Source organism: Octopus bimaculoides, chromosome 15 (genome assembly GCF_046866305.1).
Source record: "Octopus bimaculoides isolate indiv1 chromosome 15, ASM4686630v1, whole genome shotgun sequence".
In the NCBI taxonomy this organism is placed as follows: Eukaryota; Metazoa; Mollusca; class Cephalopoda; order Octopoda; family Octopodidae; genus Octopus; species Octopus bimaculoides.
In genome coordinates, this window is record NC_142942.1 from 38,077,819 (window position 1) to 38,096,154 (window position 18,336).

Sequence of the window (18,336 nt, forward strand, 5' to 3'; positions counted from 1 at the left end):
AAGTATTTGACATGAGTGTTTTTGTTTCACTTTTGACACGTAATACTTAAATAGTGGAGGAGATATTATGTTGCCGTGTGCTCGAACTCTGCAAGAAGTTAATAATTTTTTTTGACTAAAACACAACTGGAACCCTAAGTAAGGCATGTGTAAAATTTGAATGAAATTGGTTGCGTAGTTCTCGAGTTTTAGGGATTCACACAGACAGACAGACAGACAGACAGACAGACAGACAGACACACATTCTCATTTTTATATATATATATATATATATATATATATACATATATATAAAACATTGATTATTTTCAGTGGCAAAGCATAGTCTGATATTATATTAGAGACATTTGTTGGCTAACGCGGGAACAATGTAAACTACAAAAAGAATAGAAACAAACCGAAGTTGTAGTTTTACCTCATATTTTTATGTGTTACGGAGGGAGAAAAGGTCGTTACTTAGATATGTGGGGAAGGAAGATTACATGTTCAGACTGGTGTTGCTATAGTAACCTGTTTCGTCATGTAATTTTGACATTACATCTTCTGCGTTGAGTGGTCCTAATGAATAACTCAGAACTCTGGGTCTGGTATGTTTGTAGGTGTTTTTCATTGAAGCGTCTGTGAACGTATCTTCTTTGATTCGAACGTGCAGTTTCCTCATGGTGCTCCCAGTGGAGAATGCCTCACATTTACTTCAGACGACCTCGTATACCACATATTCACTCAGGCACATTTGGAAGTTGTTTGTGGGACAACTGGATAGTGTGCAATCCACAATGTTATCTGTGGTATTATTCTTAGACAGAAATTTCCTCAGTGCTGGACCACTGTACCCCATTTGCGTCTTGAGTCCCTACCTGTGGTAGGCAAGTTGTATAGCAGCAATGGAACTGTCAACGAAATAAGGCAGATTAGGGAAGTACATTTGAGACTTGGGATTGTAGGCACAATCGTTTCATTAAAGATGGAGGATATTCATTGTGTTTTAAGTTTTTGAGGAATAGCTTGGTGTTGGAATCTTTGTCAGCTGTGTTGCTGCATCTGTCGCTTTTGCGGGTGATTTCTTTTTACACGTTTGCGACATTGACTCTGGTGGCAGGGAAGACTCGTAGTGTAACTTTCCTGTAAAAGTTAGTATTGATAGAACTCTCCTCTGTGACCCTGATTTGGAAATGAAGCAGAGAGAGCATTCCGGATTCGTCCAGGTCTTCTATTTCAAATTTTATATGTTCTTCGACATCAATCTGCATGTCGTTTGTTCTCAAATCAGAATAAATCTACAACAGATGCTTACTTGAAAATTCACACACACACACACACACACACACACACACACACACACGCATAAAAACACACAGAGTCCGATTTCTAGGGAGGCAAAAAGTGCACCTGCCCCAAGCCAAGCCACCTAATAGTGGGGCCCTACCATGAGTTGTGGGCCCCTACCATGGGTTGTGGGCCCCTACCATGGGTTATGGGCCCCTACAATGGGTTGTTGGCCCTCTGCAACGAGAGTCTCCCCCATCCCAGCAACCTTGCATGAAGAAGGCATTCTCCTACTTTTTAAAACTTCTGCTTAAAGAAATATCCTTTAAAAAATACATTTTCTCCACTTTAGGAAAAGCAGTTACTTAACCCCCAAAAGCTACAACGCAGTTCTCCAAAATCAGTTTTCAATCCCTTTGGAATAAAACGACGGATAAATGGGAAAAATAACAATGGAAAACCAAAGTAACACAAACGAAAGCTTTCTAAAACCTAGTCAGTACTACTATGTATTTGTCTGTTTATTTAAATAGATTTCAGACGTTTGTTCTTGCGATTAAAACGCACACGCACGCACACACACACACACACACACACACACACACACACACACACACAAACACGTGGTCACACATATTGTTGCCACTCCCTAAACTTCATCACATAGAAGTCTTTTGATACGCTGTTACAATTTACGAGTAAAAGGTAAGACTGTCTGACTTCCAAAATTTGTATTTTTAAATTACTATCTCAATTATAAAATTATCTCTTTGTCATAACACCATGCCACAGATAAAATCGGTTTTCCTTTCAGCTTTAAAATAGGACTCGTTCAAACAATTTTTTTCACATTAAACTATATATATTTTTTCATTTTTTTGTTTTCAATATTTTTCGTCATTCCAATTCACCAAACTCTTGAAATTTCTATACTAAAAGGTGGAAAAATAGTTCAGCAAAATCCTACGCTTTTAATGTTTATATGTTTCCCAGTCTCTTGAGATAGTGGCCTACCAGTTTGTAATTGTTATATTCGTGTTACATTCTCAAAGATGATTGTGATGTTTAGGACCTGTCACTATCGCTGGTGCTATTCTTTAACTTTATTTTTCAATGTATCAGTGGCGACACATTTTCTAGTATCTCTGTTGAGACATAAGATGTTATTGCATGCGGATATCTACGAGTGAAATATCCTGGTCGTAAATAGGTGGATAAAAAATAACAGAGATAGAAAAAACGTTGAACATAAAAATAAGCACAAGGACGTCATTAACAACAACCCATCTTAATTGCAATACAAAATACCCTTCCCTCACAAAATTATTTGAACCGTTACATGTGCAGACGCCATTTTTATTAACAAAAGTATAACTGTAAGCTCAAATATCGTTACATGATTGAAGTTTAAAGGGATCCTTGAAATACACAGTTCCTTTGCAGGCCTATCATTTTCTTAAGCGTTTATAGCGTTCCTTTGTTTCTTTGGCTCCATCAAGGTGAAAAGTAATTTTGAAGAAAAGTAATTTAATGGATGCACAATCCTTAATTTGTAATCCTCAATTTGCTTTCTATTGCTTGAATTCTTTTCCATTAACACTTGATTTAATTTGGCTGCAGGCCTACTCATCTACCCCAGCTGTAAAAATGATAGAAGTATGTGTAAATAATCTAGCTTAGTACTTAGCAACACCTTGCACAATTTATCTTTGTTTCGAAAAGAACAACTTAAATGGTAATGAAGAATCAGTAACAAATGTCTCTTTTGAGAAACTAGCTGCACTCCCAAGTGCATTTGCAATATAGGAGAAGCATATAAAATCAAGATATTGAAGATGAAGGATCACCGCATCCTACTGATATGGATAGCAAAGTGTTATCATCGGATCTATACCGAACCAGATAGTTTTCTTCCAGAAAAAAGTGTGTCCCTGTTCTTTCAGAATACTGAATATTGACGTCGTTATGAAAAAAAAAAATGGTGAGCACTCATTATTTTAAAAATTCAGTTTTGTACTGTTTGTGACAATGATGGGCAGTGTTTGACAAAGTGGATCCTGTACAGCCCATCAAGGAGTGCAGTTAATTGATTTTACTCTACTTTGATGTCAAGCCGCCCTGGCAGGTTTTCCAGCAAGAATGAGATTTAATGATTGGAATAAATGCAGGGGAGGAAATGAAAGCACAGAGGTCTATGGTGCAGTTTAATCTTTTATGTGGAGATTGTTTTCGTATTAATAACAAGTAGGAAAACAGTACAGATAAAACACGAAATACTGTGCTGAAGTATTGAGCTGGCCGTATACAATATTTCTAGTCGATAGAAATCTGGCATTTCAGATTAGTGAAGAAACCATAGATCTATGTAAAATGGGAACTTTTGTGCAATTACGGAATTTATTGCACAATTTGATCCATTTCTAATGGGTCACTTGAAAGTATTTAGCAATTCCGGAAGTCGTTAGTAGTCATACTTATCATTACCACCAACGAAAAAATGACTGTTGAATTTAAGATACAGGATCATATTGTATCAAAACTTAAAACTGCGAAGTATTTGTCAGTTTTTATAAATTTAATACCAGACCGCGCCCAAGATTATCAGCTAACAGCTACTGTGAATATATTGTTTCTGGGAAGCCGATAGAAAGTGTTTTAAGTTTCCTGCAGACTGGTTTCACAAAGTGGAAGCACTGGCTACATCTGTGTTAAAATGTCCTAAAAAAATAGGGTATAAATTTTGAAGACTGCAAAGAGCAGTCCTACGATGGCGCCAGTAATATTTCTGATCACGACACAGGAATACAAGCCAGACTTAAGGAAAAGAACTTGGTTACAGTTTTCATTACCAGTGCCACTTATTCATTGAATCTAGTAGGTCACGCTACTGCTTCTTGGTATGTCGAAGCTGTTAGCTATATTGGCTTCATACCAAAGGTATACACCTCTTCTCTGCACTGAAGAGAACTGAATTTGAAGTCATTGTCAGAAGCTCGTTGGTCAGCAAGAGCATGCGCTATTTAGACCATCGTTGATCAATTATATCTACATTCAAAATGCACTCCGAGATATTGAAGATGATTTAGAATAAACACCTGAAGCAAAAAAAATTGAAGGCCAGACATTGGTAGACAAAATGAACTGTCCTGAAACTGCTCTAATGACTAAGATCTGGAATTTAATTCCTGAAGGATTAACAGTAAAAACAATTCTTTTCAAGGTGTTAAAGTTCATCTGAATAAAATGACAGATCTAATCGATTCGGTGGAAAAATTTCTGAAGTCACATCGGGCTAAGTATGAAGAGTTGAATCTGGATGCCAGGAACATGTGTGGAAACATAGTCTATGAAGCAACGATAGATCGACTAAGGAAGAAAAACGAACACGATGCCCCTCTAGCGTCAACTTCGGAGTATGCTGTCCCTTCTGTAAGAGAAAAATTTAGGTGCGAGACTTTTAATGTCATTTTAGATCAGTTGTTTGTCACCTTGCAAAAAAACCTGGGGTAGCATATTAATCGGTGCACGGAAACTTCAAAATTGATGCAGAGATCAGAACCGAAACTGAGAAACCCATCACTGCTTTCCCCAGTGTTTTAGTAAAATTTTCATAGCATGAATAATTGTAGTACTTTTCAGCCTTTTGTAAGTTCAGGTCATGTTTCGTACTATCTCAACGGGGTACTTTTATCTCATAATGCAGAGATTGCCGAAACCTTTCCAATTGCTGATGTAGCTCTTAGAATATATTTGAACTTAACAGTCACTAGTCGTTCAAGATAGAGGTTATTCAGTTAATTGGGATTGCAAAAAAAAATATCTGAGAACTATAATGATATATGAAGGACTAAATGCATTTTGGATGTATAGAGCATTGTTCTAAAGACGATAAAGTTTGGGGAAATGTAAAGATTTTCAGATACCGATTGTGTAGAAAGAAAAAATGTTTGTATAGTTTGTAGAAGTATATTGTTGGTGAACATGGTGTACATTGTTTAGATAGCAAAAGTTTGCATTGGTAGATGCATTTAAACTTTCTATATGCTAACTAGTCAATTTCAGTTACATGCAATTGACGGATATTAAGATGTACATTTGGTGATTTTTCATGAAGTGTATGAGGGGGTTTCATCATCTGTGTACGAGGGGGTCGACCGAACTTGAAGTGTGGCCCTGTATATATATATATATATATAGATAGACAGATAGATAGATAGATAGATAGATAGATAGATAGATTGATAGGTAGATAGATAGATAGATAGATATGATATTGTGTGCGTATTGTACATTAATATGGAATTTAGAGATTCCATACTCTTAAGTTATATGAGCCTAACAGTAGAGTTAGATAAAGCTACTGTGATTGAGAATGACACATAAGTTATGATATTTATGGCTTCTCAACTTGATTAGATCTCCCAGAAAGGGACAAAATGAAAGAAAGGATTTTATTGCAAAATTCACACAACTCTCAATATTGGCAGTAATGATGATGATAATGATGATGTCCGTGGCTGTTGTTGTTGGTGATGATGATTGTTCGGTCATAAGGAAGTGATAGACGAGAGGAAAGCAACAATGATGAATTTTGCAAAAGCTATCCCCTGTTCTCTACTGAATTAGTTTTCTCATTTCTAATTTATTAGAAAGCCTTCATATACATGGGTGAACGATTGATGTTGGTTGAAATAAGTAAACATGCATTAATACATTCATTCATTCATACATGCATACGTACGTACATACGTACTACTTACCTTCTTGCAAACACACACTCATTAAAAGTATACAACCTGTCTGAACGTATTCATTTAAGATTACTGTGATGATATTAATAATGGTTTCAAATTTATGCACAAGGTCAGCAATTTCAGATAGGAACTAAGTCGATTACAACAACTCCAGTGTTGAAATAATACTTAACTTAGTAACTCCGAAAAGATGAAAGGCTAAGTCGACGTAGGTAGAATTTGAACTCAGAACATAAAGACAGACAAACTACCACTAAGCATTTCAGCCGGCGTGCTGACAATTGCGCCATCATTTGATGATAATAATCTTTTCTACTTAAGGTACAAGGCCTGAAATTTTAAGGGTGGGCACTAGTGGATTACATCAATCCCAGTGTTCCACTAGTTCTTAATTTATCGACCCCGAAAAGATGAAAGGCAGAGTCGAATTCGGACGAATTTGAACTTAGAACGTAAAGACGAATAAAATATCGCTAAGCATTTTCACCCGGCGTGCTGACAATTCTGTCGGCGTGCTGCTTTGTGATGATGATAATATCATCACAATTAAACAAGCAGTTTGAAGGGAACAAGTTTGGAGATTTGCTGAACAACTTCTAGATAACAAAAATATGACATCAAAAGTACGGTGACATAGTAGGAATTTGGTCAGAGTCTCTCTGGTGTTCAAAAATATTCAATTCTGTTGCTAATTTGTGGATTGTTTAAGGCTCCTCGACAACAAAGATTCTTTTGACATCTAAAATTTTAGAAACCATCATCTTTGTCATAGACAACATGATTCGGTGCTGGGCTACCGTCGTGAAGTTAAATTAAAGGGTGATTTTATTGTCTCTAATGGGGTACAGGATTCTGTATTTCAAGGAGAGATTTTACCTGAGATGCTGATTATACTTTTGATAATCCCTTAGCTCGTTTTGCTGGCGAAATGTAGTACGTAATTAGCTCAGAAGAAGACACCAAAACCTCGAACTAATACATAACTCACCCGTGGACAAAGTATATGTCGAGTATAAGGAAAGCATGAAGCGGAGTCTTGATCTGGTTACGTCATTCTCAAAGCATATAACGAAAGATTTGGGTGAACATAATTGTAAGCCTATTGAAAGCTAGCTATGAGCCAAGCTAGTAAAATATCGACCGACTATTTTCCCGATGTCTTATAGGGAATTTCTACTTGTACTTAGGCGTAAAAGAAAATATATCTATGACTTTCTTAAAATAAAAAAGGTGCATGAATTAGGAAAAAGAAAAACACTCAGAACACTCTGAATGATATAAATCAATGTATCACAAAGTAATCAATATTTTGGATTTGTAGAGTGGATAATAAAGGAAATTCAAACAACTATTAACCATTAATTGACATTTTCACAGTAATGATGACATAGACTGCTTCTGTCTGATAACGAAAATGCAGAGACATAGTATCAATTCAAACGTCCTTTGAATACCACTTTATATCCATTCGACGACATTGAGAAACCCCACTATTATTGAAGAGCAAAAACTTAGTTTGCATGCAAGAGGCAAATTATATGAGGATCCTTCAGAAAGTATTCTCTCATTAATGTTGATAATCTCTTAGGGTCAAGAATCGATATCTTGTTTTGATCCCCTTCATTAAAATGATTCAATACGCTGGGAAAGTAACATTTCGGCATGAATCTCCAAGTTTAGTAAATATTAGATTAGTGAGGAAACTTACTTTTAGCTACACTAAATCTCTGAGCGAGATATAAACAGTAGCAATACGGAATCGTAACTTATAATCGCCAACCAAGTGTGCCGCCCTATACGGGACAGTGCTACTGTCGTTTATAGCCCCAGGAAGATATCCCTTCCATCTAACGACACACATTCTGTGTCCAGTTAGTATTTGCGAGGGAGGTCATCGCTCCCATCCCTAGCCTTACGTGATACACACAGACTCGAGTTTCTGGGTGGTTATCCGCCCTCAGCGTGTGTTAATCACCAGCTAGTGCTGAAAACTCACCCCACTCGCAAAATACTATATGCATTTTGCAGCTGGAAGAGATGTCTTCCTGGGGCAATAAACGTCAGTAGCACTGTCCCGTATAGGACGCCACACTTGGTTGGCAATTATATGTTACGATTCTGTATTGCTACTGTTTAAATCACGCTCAGAGATTTGATATAGCTTATTTCTCCTTTTTCGAGATCAGCGACGAACCGTCACTGAAAAAAGCATATAGTATATTGCAAGTGGGGTGAATTTTCGTCACTAGATGGTGATTGACACACGCTGAGGACGGGTTACCACCCAGAAATTCGAGTCTGTGTGTATCACGTAAGGCTGGGGATGGGAGTAATGACCTCCCCTCGCAAATACTAATCGGACACAGAATGTGTGTCGTTAGACAGCTGGGAGAGATGTCTTCCTACAAACGTCAGTAGCACTGTCCCGTATAATACGCCACACTTGGTTGGTAATTATAGGAAACTTACTTTTGCCAAACTAAAATAAAAGTCTACAGGTATACCATCCAGATTATAGTTTTAGATTTAGACTTGGAATTATTGCGACGTTTGGATATGTAGCTGATTGCTTCTACCCCAATCAGCAAAAACTGGCTAATTAAAGAATCATAGTTGCAAGCATTTATAGAACTGTGATTTATATAAAACATTTCAGAAATGTAATTTGTAGTGTGTGCATTTATACATACGTTAAGTCGAAACAAACGCGGTAAGTGTATATAAGCAAATAATAAGTGTATAAGCACACACAAGCAAGCATGCATGCATATTTTTTTGAACACTACATTGTTCAAACCATACAAAACCCACATACATATGCAACATCTTCTATGCTTACATCCATGTCCAGATACATACAAACATAAGCACATCCATACATGCTTTCTTCACTATCTAGTTGGTATGTAAATTCGAATGAAAGAAACCGCTTCACGGCTGGAAAACAGTCCTTTCTCTATTGGTGAGAAATTTGGAAGATTTTGGAAGATAAAATCTAATGATCTTCTATATATGCATTCAAACATACATGAAAACTGTTTTCCTGTTATTCAGAGGTTATCTGCTGTGTGAAAAGTCAGCTATTACAATTGACTGGTGAGGCCAAAGTTTATTCAACAAGTATTTAAATAAATGCCACAAGGACATATTTGTTTGAGGCACATTTATACAATTAACCACACAAAACATACGCATTGCAAATATTTAATATTTGTGTGTGAAACGTTTGTGGTGTTTAATAATATCCTGAAGCAAGTATATAGATTAAATTATAGAGATTAAACTACCAAAAACCAAATCAATCTCAGTATTATAAAATTCAAGCAATTAAAAACATTTCATGATGAAAATCGCTTACCGCCGCGAACTGATGTCTTCTGTTTGATCTTCTGCTTTAATAATGATTCGATACTCTGGGAAAATACCTTTTCGTCGTAAATCTCTTAGACTTTGACCGACTTTAAGATTTCCGCCTTCATCCATTTTGAAACGGCTTATGTCATTGAAGGATGTTCCGCCACCTTTTCTGGTGACTTCAATAATTGTGTAAGCAACGGTACCGTTCTCTGCTAAATCAGGATCAAATGCATCAATGCTCTCTGTAGGCTGAAGAAATATTAATGTATATAAGAAACCAATGACAATAAATTGGTAGAACTTTTGAAGAAGTTGGACAAACAACTTTGCAGTATTTAGTTACGATTTTCTATGTTCTGATTTGAGATTCCGTCGAAGAAAAAATTATTTTTATTCTTCTGGTTAAGTTAATGGCTAAAACTCTTCTGCAGAATGTGTGGCTTTAGACTAATATCCTCTATAAGATTCGATTTAGGTTAATATCAATATTTAAAGAAACCGACTCTCATGCCGGAGAGTACTATCAAACACTTTTAATAATGACAACTATTAAGAATTGTAGGTCACAACAATGCTGTATTCTGAAGAGTTCCAGTAACACAGGCATCTCTCCCCTTAGAGCTAGAAGTTAGTTTCCATGAGCTAAGTTTTTGATTCGGTTGAGTTTTTGGTCATATTTAAATATGTAACTCATATTTAAATATGTACCTCAAAAAATCTCGAATAGTCTACACCTGACAATGCGGGTAGGCTATGACTAACCGAATGGAAAAAAGTTTTAAAATTCAGGTTTTCCAATCGGTCAGCCATTGAAAATAAAATAGGATTAATATTGATTACACAGGGTAATGACAAATTTTAAACAAAATACAGACGTAAATAGAAATTGTGAAATCAGATAAGCAAAGCTTTGTGTAAATTGTTGTTATACATCGCAAAAGACAAAAAGAAAAAGTAAAATGCAAAAAAATTCGTCTTAAGTTTTTCTCAGGTACATACCGCTGGAGGAAGAAAATGATTAATGACTAGATTAAGCAGAACATGTTTCTCTGATTAGTAAAGGACTGAAATAGAATCAGTTTAAACTTGAAGCAAGATCGTTAAAATTGATTTAAAAAGTTCTTTTTGTTAGAGAATTGAGAAGAACTGATAACTCTGGTAGAGATATATATTTTTAGGAAGTCAACTTAACCTAATCCAGAATGGAGAAATCTATTCAACCCTTTTGAATATAGTGGTGATAATTAGCTTTTTAATTAATTCATGATGTAATCTTCTTTACAAACTTCATAATCTATTTCAAAAATTCAAATGTAATTTTTGTTGGAAGGATTTGAGAGATGAAGATTAGATTTGGAGAATTTAAATGAGTAACCTTAATGAATATTTGAACAGAGATCTCTACCAAGTGTATAACTATATGACTAATGAGATTGGTATTCTACGTTGTACAGATAGTTAAATATTCGTCTACCTTTAAATTTGCTTTCAACTATAGGTGCGTTACGTGAAAAATATTTCTACTTTTAATTAACAAAATAACTGATTTCTTATTGCATAATATTGCTTTCTAATATTGGCATATGACCAAACACTTTTGGCTGACATTGAAAGAATTTCAGAACAGAACTCAAAGTCCCGTAACTAAATATCACAATGCATTTTATTCGTCGCATTGCTTATTCTGCCAAATTACTGCCCTTCCTCGATACATAGCACTCAAGAATATACTTTGCGGTGTTAAGTCTGTTTATGCTCTTAGTTCAATTCCCGCTGAGACCAACTTCGCCTTTCTTCCTTGCGTGATTAATGAAATAAAGTACCAGTCAAGTACTGGACTCGATTAATTCGACTAATCCCCTCTCCCTTAAAATTACTGGCCTTATACCAAAATTTGAAGCATCATTTAATACATAATAATTTAGTTAGCAGGTATATCGTCTTGAGATATGGTCACAACAAGATTACTCAAATCTCAAGAATCTTTCTTAGGATTCTTGCAGAATAGGCCTGTACTAAGAAGCTTACTTCCCAATTACATGGTTCCAGATTGTCGATCTTTGCCTTTATCAGATTTGTTTTAAGAGCTAGTTTTTGAGCCGTTATAATTAGCATTTCTGTGTACCGTTTCAAGTTTCCGTCCGTCAACCAAAGTCAGAGAACTTTGCTTCCAACATTCTCGGTTTGTTGCATGAATCGATCGTGTAATTCCATTTCTTTCCATTTGTTAATTCTTTTGTTCCTTTTTTCTCCGAATCCTCTTACTATTTCAGTCACTTTTTGGGTATGCCTGGCCGTCGAAAGTATTCTTTCTTTACTCTGCGCAGCATACATTTTTAGACTCACAATCGCGGTATTAACAGTGTCTTCTGCCTTGTAGGTAGAGTCGGTCGGTATTACTATTAGCTTTCAAGTTCTATCCAACTTCTGCAGCTCGGCCTTTGTCCATTCCAGGAAGAGAGCAGAGTACCTCAATATTGGCATAACTCATGTATTTATGGCTGTAATGATGTTCCCTGCATCCAATTTTGTTTCGAGCACCTCCCCAATTCTCCTCTTGTACACTTTAGTGACTTTCCCATTTCGCCTTCCTTTATCCTATCGTTTTCACGCACTCCAAGGTACTTGTATTCCCCTTTTTTCCACAGCAATCTAATGGTGTCTGGTGGTAATTTTATGCCATCAGAATTTACCTCCCGGTCTCCTTTCATAAATAGTACTGCACACTTATCTACCCGTAACTGCATTCCTGTATCATTTATGAATAGTCTCACTGTTTTGATCAGAGAATACAAGCCTATCTCATCACATAGTTTGAATCCATCTATATAAAGTGATCTATACTCCATTTGGATTTGATATTATCATAGGCAGGTCTGTATTTTCTCTGTATACTTGCCAGAGGGGTTAGCACAATAACGAAGCCTAACGGAGGGAGCGAGTCTCCCTCGAAAGCCTCCCTGCGTATTTCTACATTACTAGCGATTGATTTGCACGTATCAGTTCTACTTCCGACACTCTCATTGCTTACATTTTAATATGTAGCGATTCTACACCACTTGACTAAGACGTAACGTGATTCTACACAGCGAGATTAACACTTAGCGTGATTCTACATAACGAGACTAATAAGTAACGTGATTCTTCACTGCGAGACAAATATCGTGAGTTTACATAGCGAGACTAATTAGTAATATGACTTTATGCAGCGAAACTAATAAGTAAAGTGATTCTGCGGAGCGAGACTGATGAATTATGGGATTATACATTGCTAAATTAATAAGTAGCGTGATTATACACAGTGAGACTCATAAAAAACGTGATTCTACTGTGTGAGACTAATAAGTTACATGATTCTAAATAGCGAAACTAATGAATAACGTTATCCTACGCTGAGATTAATAAGTAACATGGCTTGACTAATAAGCATTTGCGAGTCTACTCAGCAAACCTAACAAGCATTGGGATTCTTTCTATTCAGTGATATTATCAAAGAGAGCGTCCGATAAGTAACGTGGTTCTACACAGCAAGACCAATAAGTAAGATGATTCTATATAGTAAGACTAGCAAGAAAAATGATTCCATATTGTGAGAGCAATATCTAATGAGATTTTGCACATCGATATTAAACAATTAGGGACAGAAATCTATGTACTCATTACTTTTTTAAAAATTGTATTCTTCTCTTACCGAATGTACAGGTTCATTGAATGGAATGTTATCCTTTATTTCATATTTGTAGAATTGCTTTCTGAACTTCGGCGTATTATCATTAATATCTTTTACTTCGAGAAGGATCCTTGCATTAGGGTTGCTCACTTTTCTCTCTTCACTTTTAGTTTCAACAGCACGCACCTATGAAAGGAATTACAATTAAATAACAGAAATAAATTATCAAACTATTCACGAAATCATCTTGTAGAAACACGATTTCATCATATTACTGCATATGCGGTCAGGAGGAAAATGGAAAAAAACAAAAGACCCCGGATGTAATGAGAGCTAAAAACGAAAAGAAAATTTGGTAAGTATGAGAAAATATTGACTTATTTTTCGCTTAGATAAACAAACAAGCAGCTATTTTACGCAAGAACTATCATGAACTGAATGAGTTCATCTATGTTACTAGCGTCTGTTCAAGTGAAATAAGGATCTCTTAATAGATCATTATTCACAGCAGTATTTTAGCTACGATATGTACATTCATTCGTTTCACAGTAATTAGTATTATCATTATACTTTCATTACACACACACACACACACACACACACACACACAGACACACACAGAGACACACACACACACAGACACACATACAGATGTGAATCTACACAAACATACAAATAAATATACATGCACACATACGTACATCTATAATACATCAAAAGTGAGCTTGCAATTTTACTCAGCCAAACTGGCGTATAATGGGAAAATACTATGATTTAAGTGTCCCTTGAAACAGACGGAATAAAACAAGTTTCGCGTAAATCAGACGACTGCTTATTGAGATATAAGGTGTTTTCGGAGTATAAATGCTCAAAACAGTGCATAATGGGAAAATACTCCGAAAATAACTTAACCCTAAAAGGGAAAAACTTAACCTTTCGATTAGACACAGTCACTTGACAACGAAAACATACGAGTTGTTTTTTCTTACAGTAAATACTTCTATTCTAGCCTTTGATAGCGTGCAACAAGAAATAGCAGCTAAATCTTTCCTTTTCTGGAGAAAGGAGTCATTTACGCATGATTTCAATGTCACCTTCGTTGAAAGTATGCGAAATAACCTGGAAGTGAAAAAAAATCCACAAAACAAAACTCCGCTGCTGAGAAACTCAGACTTCCCCGGTGGCCCAACGGGTCACGTGTAGTTTACTAGTATATATATATATATATATATATATATATATATACACACACAACATATCAATACATTTACGTTCATATATTTCCATACACAAAAATGTCTATCTATCTATCTATCTATCTATCTATCTATCTATCTATCTATCTATCTATCTATCTATCTATCTATCTATCTATCTATCTATCTATCTACACTTATGAATATTTTAAATATGTGAATTTAATACGAAAGTATATATGCATATATATATATATATATATATATATATATATATATATATATATATATATATATATATATATATATATATATATATATATTTATATTTATACATATATATATATATATACACATACATACATATATATATACAAATATTTTTGTAGTATCTGACATGGATGCAGAGAATCTTACAGCTTTTACGGAAAGCTCCTCTAACAGACTCATCAAACAGACAACACAGCAATCCAATTCCGAGAAGTGTAATGCAGAGCGACCATGCAGACGACATACAGAAGATCCAGTTGACGAAATTATTTCACAAGGAGTATATAAATCATAATACGTCAGATGGTATGAGAGCTGAATATATTTATTTAACCACTTAACTTCCTTAAGTTTACAACAGTTTTGTAACCTTCTTCATTCAGTAATAATTTTAAGGTGAAATGAATTATGTTTACACGTTTGCATACATATACATGGAACGAATTTTAAAATACAATTGTATATTCAAACATCAATGCATGTACAGAAAGTGAGTTTATCGGATCACTACTTCATGGTTACACCAATGATTAAACATTGGAATCGTTGATATAACCATGATGTTCTAGTGATCTGATGAGCTAGATTTGTGAATATACAATTGTATTGTCTAAAGCGTGGCATGCATATTCATGTATGGAGAAAACTGCGAAACCTCCGCAATCCTAAGTATGCCAATTGAGTATATAAATATAATCACTTCTCATACCTCCTGACCTTTTCATGCTTCACATACATACATACATACATACATACATACACACATACGTAGGTCATAAATGTGTTTTATCCTTGTCTTGAATATAAACCTAAATATCTCAGCCTGCTGAAGAGAATGTAAGAGAATTACGGTGCTGCTAACATTTATTGAGGCAGAAATATTTATTCATAGCGCGGCTCGTCATCTCTGCAGACAATCAGTGTGTCGTTTACTTATGCATTTTCAAGTGTGAAGAAATCTTCATATATGAAAGTTACTCAATTTTTCATTTGCAATCGGTCCCATTTACTACAAGACGATTGTTCTACCTTTTCTGGAAGCAGAAATGCTTTCAATAACTTATATGTATTAAATGTATGCAGTATATTAACTGCCTCCATTTAATATATGCAGTTTGTATTTATTTTCCAAGTACATGTCAGCCGCCAGTCTTAATTATTTCTCTTAGATCGTTTTCGCTTCCCATACACGCGTATATACACACGTGTACATACATACATACATACATACCTACCTACCTACATACATACATACATACACACACACATACATACATACATACATACATACATACATACATACATACATACAGTCAATAGATGGGATCCAGTGATTTTCAGTATAAAAGACACTTAGTAACGCTCAAATGATTCAAGATTTTCTACTCTAATGACGGATGCTGGATTTATCCAATGCTGAATGCTTCTATCATGGCCTGCATATTTTGATGAACTACATCTACCAACATTATGATGGATCTCCGAGCCCCCAGAAACAACTGTTGGACTTATAACACTTTATTTCCTCCCATTTAATTTTCTCTGTCATTTGTACTTTGTTCAACGTGGATCTATTAATATAAATATCTATATAATTATACTTAAATATTCATCGTCTGAAAGTCTCCACTCTTTGCTTTCTCTCGTTTTGCACGTATACATCTATACATATTTCATATTTCGTACCCAAGCTGTTATATTTAATATATTCAATTTATTTATCCGCAAAATTGTCTACATACATATATACGTGTGTGTATTTATGTATGTACGTCTGTCTGTATGTATGCCCGTATGTATGTTTGTATGCATGTATGTGTATATGTATGTGTTGGTGTAGTTGTGTTTCAGTGTGTGCATACACATGCAAATATATATAAACATATGCATATCTATATCTATATCTATATATATATATATATATATACGAGGTGCGTTCGAAAAGTACCCGACTTAATTTTACTCACAAAAAACTAATGGCGCGTGGGAATAACACTTTCGGTCGGAGGTGGCACTATCCTTCCTGTGCATGCCTGAAGACCATACACAAGTCGAAACGAGGATTCGATTGAGAAGGTTCGACGAATAGTCATGGAAAACTACTGTGTAACAATCCAGAAAAATGTTCATGAAGGGGGAATAAGCAAATAATTAGTGCATTCCATTTTAACGAAGAATTTGTGCATGCTGAGAGTGTCGGCAAAACTTGACCCCAAGATGCTGGCGGAGCAGCAGAAATTGCTCAGGAAATACAGGGCTGTGCAAACCACGACCTAGACTTCCTGAAGACCATCATCACTGGTGATGAGGCATGGGTTTATGTTCACTTCTCGAGGCGTTCGGTCATCTTGCGTGAAAACAATAATTTGATGAGCACGCATTACACGTCTGAACTCTAGGCGTAACAGCCGGCAATTAACGTGACAAATCGGCTCGAAAACTTTCGCACATACGCGGAAAGAATGATGTCACCTCCAATCTAAAGTAATTTCACAACGAGGTATTAGTTTTGGTGGGGAAAAATAAAGTCGGACCGATACATTTTGAACTCATCTCGTATAGGTATATACGCACTCGATACACGCACTCGATACACGCACGTTTATATTAAAGTTTTATGCATTCAACTGAAATAGTAAATCATAACGTGCAATCATTTCTCATGAATATTAACAGCCATTTAGAATGGGTAAAGTTTTAAACGATAATCGAAACCACAGCGTGGGATCAGTTTATTAGCAGCTTACTTCTAGTAATGCAGATGTCATATTTACTGTGTATGAGTGCAGTAATAGCTGTGAACAAATTATATTCACATTAACAAGCAAGAAAAAGGAAATAAATGACAGCAAATGCTCTTAGCAGCAAGCATTATTCCAACAATGTAGAATTCGTTCCACTTCAAAAACACTATTTCAGAATCATTTGTAATACAAACATGCATACATACACCACTAACCCACACCGATGTATATATATATATATCTTAATACCTACTAAATAAATAAAAGGGTACATATATTTTACAGACTTGCTTTGTTGTAACATTCTTAGCACAGATCTTTTATGTAGCGGTAGATAATATATTTTGTACAAATGCTGCTGCAACGAACAACAATGAAAGAAAAATCAAAGCAAAGTAAAAATAGGAATCTAATGCAATTTTTGAAGTGAGAAGTTGAAAAACTTATTTCGAGAAGACAAAATATATTTTCTAAGCTTGAACTACATTCCTGGATTGCTGTCATCCATGTAACGATGACTCAATTTGATATATCTACTTTTTAGTAAATATGAAAGTTTCTTCTTCTTCTTAGTAGTAGTAGTAGTAGTAGTAGTAGTAGCAGCAGCAGCAGCAGCAGCAGTAGTAGTAGTAGTAGTAGTAGTAGTAGTAGTAGTAGTATTGTCGTTGTTTTTTCCAGACATTTCACTAAGTTATTTGTTTAGATACCACCGGGAAATTTTCTGTATTTTATTGAATTAACATAAATGTCGAAAACCTGTAAATCTCGGTTTTTCTCTAAAACTTCTTGTTTTCCATTTTCTTTTGTTTTACACTCTCAAAAGTATTTATTTAATTTCTCCCCTGCCAGAAACGTTATGTTATTAAGTTATATATTTTAAGATGTACAAAATCATTCATTTTGTCAGGCGATTTCGCACATTTCTCTAACCATCGAAACTACAATGGCAATCCAAATAAAGAAATAAAAACAACAGGAAACATGGTTTTAGACAATTTCGCTATAACAAAGAGGAGATTTCGTATCTATAACAAGACCATATTCAACGAGATGTGATCCCTATTTTCATGTAGAAGCAT

At 35.3% G+C, this 18,336-nt stretch overlaps 1 protein-coding gene across 1 annotated transcript in view; it reads right to left on the minus strand.

Annotated features, from left to right (window-relative positions):
• The window catches only part of LOC106875431 (protocadherin Fat 4), a 483,503-nt gene that overhangs the window by 273,625 nt on the left and 191,542 nt on the right, over window positions 1-18,336 (minus strand). Inside the window, exons 13-14 of the mRNA XM_089363753.1 lie at window positions 13,069-13,233; window positions 9,379-9,626 (exon numbers count right to left, since the gene is read on the minus strand). Coding sequence (XP_089219879.1) covers window positions 9,379-9,626; window positions 13,069-13,233 — 413 coding nt within the window. The remainder of the gene's footprint in view (window positions 1-9,378; window positions 9,627-13,068; window positions 13,234-18,336) is intronic.